Source organism: Lycium ferocissimum, chromosome 3 (assembly GCF_029784015.1).
Source record: "Lycium ferocissimum isolate CSIRO_LF1 chromosome 3, AGI_CSIRO_Lferr_CH_V1, whole genome shotgun sequence".
In the NCBI taxonomy this organism is placed as follows: Eukaryota; Viridiplantae; Streptophyta; class Magnoliopsida; order Solanales; family Solanaceae; genus Lycium; species Lycium ferocissimum.
This window is the reverse complement of record NC_081344.1, coordinates 24,882,275-24,886,860: the sequence shown is the minus strand read 5'-3', so window position 1 is coordinate 24,886,860 and position 4,586 is coordinate 24,882,275. Positions and strand designations below refer to the sequence as shown.

The 4,586-nt window shown below is 33.6% G+C and overlaps 1 protein-coding gene across 2 annotated transcripts; it reads left to right on the top strand.

Annotated features, from left to right (window-relative positions):
* The first annotated feature begins 1,095 nt into the window (after window positions 1-1,095).
* On the top strand, window positions 1,096-3,698 carry LOC132051059 (probable WRKY transcription factor 9). Of its 2 annotated transcripts, XM_059442360.1 has the most exons (6): window positions 1,096-1,303; window positions 1,424-1,561; window positions 1,948-2,247; window positions 2,334-2,447; window positions 2,661-3,138; window positions 3,283-3,698. In XM_059442360.1, the coding sequence occupies exons 1-6, from the start codon at window positions 1,133-1,135 to the stop codon at window positions 3,300-3,302; spliced, it is 1,221 nt and encodes a 406-aa protein (XP_059298343.1). In that variant the 5' UTR covers window positions 1,096-1,132; the 3' UTR covers window positions 3,303-3,698. The 2 variants fall into 2 exon arrangements, with proteins under 2 accessions (XP_059298343.1, XP_059298342.1); XM_059442359.1 differs by having other exon boundaries at window positions 2,661-3,698.
* Window positions 3,699-4,586: the final 888 nt, after the last annotated feature.

Genomic DNA, 4,586 nt, shown 5'->3' with positions numbered 1-4,586 from the left:
CATATCATGCGAATTATATTCTGTTTTATCCAAAATGTTTTTTTTTTTTTTTTTTTAATTGGCACTTCATTACCCAAAATCGTCAAGTTTTGGCCTGTTCTAGAGTAAAGTTTTCGTTTCAACTACTTTTGTATATTAAATTAGTAGAGATGGTTATATTAATATCAGTAAAAAAATCGGGTGTTTAAGAGTCCAATTCATTTTTGCGTTTGAAGTCATCTTTGTAAGGCCCATGCCTTTTGGTTAAAAAAGCAGTCCAGTACACTAAACTCTCGCAATGTTACTATTATAGTATTACATAAGTTTTAATGAAGCAATCTGTTTAGTATATTAGGCTTACTTTTTAAACTCCGATAGTCCGATCACCGATGCCCCCATTTTTTACATCTCTTTGATTACTTTTGCAATAGGGTTTGAATTTTCACGTGGAAACATGATACTACTACTTAGAAAATATCAAATTCAATAACTGGACGGTTTTAAAAGTCTAAGTATTAGTGATAGTATTTGTCGTTTGTATGAACTAATTGAAATTAGAGGACAAAAATGAAGCCACAATCAAGTTATTTGCAATACTTCTCATTATAAGGATATTGATCACGTGTGCCAGACTGTCAACCGTATTTATATCTTAGTCTTGCCTTACTACTCCCTCCGTTCACTTTTACTTGTCCACTATTCCCTTTATAGATTTTCATTTTTACCTGTCAATTTTCACATATTAAGGTAAGACAATTTTTTTTTTCCTATTTTGCCTCAAGCATTTATTACTTATTTCAAATCATTTTCCCAACTCCAATACAATTATACACCATTTAATAGGGGTATTGTGGTCAAATACCTATCTTAATCATTGTTTCTTAAACAATGTGAAAAGTCAAAACGTGATAAGTAAAAGTGAACGGAGGGAGTACTACTTAGCTTATTCTAATATAGGTTAATTAAGTAAAGTTGCAACTTGAAGTCAATACTCAGATGCGTCCTCATATGTCTAATTATACTTGTTTGAGACGAGGGAATTGACTTTGGTGCCTCAAAAGTAGCACAAAATAACGAATTTTAAGAAAGATATATAATGATAGGGAGAATATCAGAACATCTAATAGCCAAATTTTTCTCTCTCTCTTTCCCTATGGACAACAGCAGCAAAATTGGAAGTCAAGAGAAGATGGAGACAATTGATCTTTCCTTGAAGCTTAATCATGAAGAACCATCACACAATTCGTCAAGGGATTTATCACAAGTTGATTCAAAAATACAACGTAAAGAAGAAAAATTAGGAGAAAACATGAAAAGAGAAAAGGTACACGTTTAATTACGTACTCGTAATATTTTCTTGAAGTACTTTCTTATGCATTATATTTAGTAAGTGCTTGATTGATGATGACTACTGATATATCATATGTTGTCTTTTGTATATTAGTTTTCGGTGTTACAGGAGGAGATGAACTTGATGAAAGAGGAGAACAAGGTATTAAGGAAGGCAGTAGATCAAACAATGAAAGACTATGATGATTTACAAATGAAATTTGCAATTACTCAACAAAACATTGACAAGAAGGTAACCTTAATTAGCTGCACATACACAAGAAAATGGATGTGCTAAGGCCTAACGACCTTCACATAGCGCTATGCCGTTTCTTTTTAGCTTATCATTTACTAAGAAGCTAATCAAAATAGAATTCCTTCTTCTCAAAGTCAGCTTTCTCCCTTCTGTTTAAGTGAAATAAGGGGTGCTAACACCACCTTCCTTCAGCTAGTAGCTTCACCCTATCTAGTCATCTATATTAATTTTCTACATATTACATATGGATATTTGGGGATCCTTCTTGTTCATAGATCTTGAAACATTAATACTGATCTGAGCTATAATTCAATCCTAATTTGTTATCTAAAGTTAATCCAGTTATGAACTGTTTAATTATGTTATGTTCTTTTTTCTTGAAGGGTCCTAAAGATTTTCTTTCACTGAATGGAAATAGTTATGCAAGAAGTCCTAGAAACTTTGATATGAATAAGAGAACACCATCAGCAGAATCCCAAGAAGAAGATGGTGAATTAGGGTTGTCTTTAACACTGCTACGTAGTGGTAGCAGTAATACAAGCAAAGTAGAAACAGAAGAACAAAAAAAAGATGCAACAACAACTATATTTTCTCCAACAGAAACCAACTTGACAAGTCATGTGAATTCTACCCCCAACAGAAAAGCTAGGGTTTCAGTCCGGGCAAGATGTGAAGCTGCCACGGTAATTTAGCATCTATATCAACATAAACTTCATATACGGATAACATATACCATGCAGAATCACTAAATTTTTTTTTTCTTTCTTAGATGAATGATGGCTGCCAATGGCGAAAATATGGTCAGAAAATTGCGAAAGGAAATCCTTGTCCTCGAGCTTATTATCGTTGCACTGTGGCTCCTGGATGCCCAGTAAGAAAGCAGGTTAGCTAAATCCTTGACTTAACTTTTGGAATTATGGCACTTTAAACACTGTACATAGTGGCGAATCCAACAACTGATTCACGGGTTCGGCAGAACTCACTCTCTCAAATCAGAATCCACGGCGTTTAAATTTTGAATCAGCCACTAACTGTATATTGTCATTTGTATCGTCTGCATGATTAGACTTACTAAGGTTTTGATATTATTAATTAGGTACAAAGATGTCAGGAGGACATGTCGATATTGATCACAACATATGAAGGAATCCATAACCATCCACTTCCTGTTGGGGCAACAACAATGGCCTCAACAGCAGCAGCAACCTCCTTCATGTTGGTAGATTCACCCAATATTATTAATCAAACATTTTTGCCTTACCATAATGCTCCTTACCAGATCATCAACTCCTCTTCTCCTCCTTATACTTCCAATCTGAGAAACAATCTTAACTACCAGCCTGACCCTAAAGAGAGTGTTCGTTTTGACCAAACCAAAAATGCTAGTGTCCATCATCAATTTCCAATTGTTAATTCTTTTTCAAACACATCACTATCAGAAGCAGCTAAATTGGGCAATTCTTGGATGCCTAAACCAAGCAACTACGAAGGCAATACAAGTGTGAATAATAATATTTTTGCTGGTCCTAAGCTAGATGACTTTATGGGACCAAAAGTTGAAGGAAATAATAATAGTAAGTCACTAGCTCATGAAAAAAATATGAGTGTCATTGCTTGTGATCCTAAGTTTAGGGTTGCTGTCGCAGCTGCCATATCTTCCCTCATTAATAAAGATCAAAGCTATCCTACTTATGCACCTTCCTTGGTGGTTTCTACAGATATTGCGAGAAAAGATTGATGATACCATATATACAACAGCATATCCGGTACAGTTAGAATTCCTCATAAATTGACTATTTTTTATATGCTAATTATCGACTTGATCCTCTCTTATCATAAATGTGAGTAAGTTTACACAGACAGATAGTTGATTACATTCTAGTATACATGTAATTTTTTTAACTTCCAAATACTTTTCAGTTTTTTTTTTTTTCTTTTATTGGATTCACCGTTAACCTAATACTATAGTAGGTTAATGATGTAATTTATCATCGGGTAATTTTTTTTTTCCAGTCCTATGACATTTAAAGTTTAATAAAAAGAGTCATAGAGTTATGTTTCTATGTTTTTCTTTTTAAGTTCCCCCGAGCCCCGAGGGAGTTTACATGTGAAGCCTTGACTGTTGCAATTAAAAGTCAAAAGTCTTGTTTGGAGTTTGTAGTAGTGTAGGAATATACATAATTGCCCAAGAAAGTTTAGCCGCCACTCTTTTGTGTGTTCCTTTGGCTTCTTTAAATTTTTTACATACCATTGTTGCCATTGTTGTAATTAAATTTCAGATTTTAGAAAAAACGATATGAAAAGAAATATAATTACACACGTACTTAGATTAAAAATTATATAAGAGGATTAAAAATTATTGCACAAGCATTTTTAGTTACATCGCCTGAAACAATCAAATTATATAAGGGGATATAGCTATGATTAAACTTAAGATGAATAAAGATAAAATTGCCAAATGATTCCTGAAGTTTAGAATCTAGACATCTAATACTAATTTCTAGTATTATTTATTTTTGTGTTTGTGTGTGTTGGGTTAGGAGTCGCAAATGGGCGAGTCGAATTGGAATGAGCAGGTCATAATGAGTTAAACAAAAACAGAAAAAATATCCGACCTGCTCATATTTAAACGGATAAAAAATGAGTTAACCGACGGATACAACAATAACATATCCAGTGTAATCTTACAAGTAGAGTTTGGGGAGAGTAGAGTGTACCCACACCTTACACATACCTTGTGGAGGTAGAACTTGTTTCTGGAAGACCCTAGACACGAGTGCAGCAAAGCAAAGTAGTTATGAAAGAGGAAATACGACAGTAAAGAAAATATGATGACTACAAAAGAAAGAAGTACAAAGCATTCAGAAATAGTCAAGTGAGAACATAATTTAAAATTCAAAATACGATTAGACTCCTAGAAAGGAGGAACTCATGACACATGAGTAACAAGCAGACAAATGGGATATGATAATTACTCACTGATATCCATATCAGTGAGTAATATAAATAATAGTCATAATTG

What these genes read in the sequence shown, in the direction of transcription:
- LOC132051059 (XM_059442359.1), top strand. Translation starts at nt 1,133, where the DNA reads ATGGACAACAGCAGCAAAATTGGAAGTCAAGAGAAGATGGAGACAATT. An exon ending in AAAACATGAAAAGAGAAAAG is followed by an intron (nt 1,304 to 1,423) that starts GTACACGTTTAA and finishes TTTGTATATTAG; the next exon opens with TTTTCGGTGTTACAGGAGGA. An exon ending in AACAAAACATTGACAAGAAG is followed by an intron (nt 1,562 to 1,947) that starts GTAACCTTAATT and finishes TTTTTCTTGAAG; the next exon opens with GGTCCTAAAGATTTTCTTTC.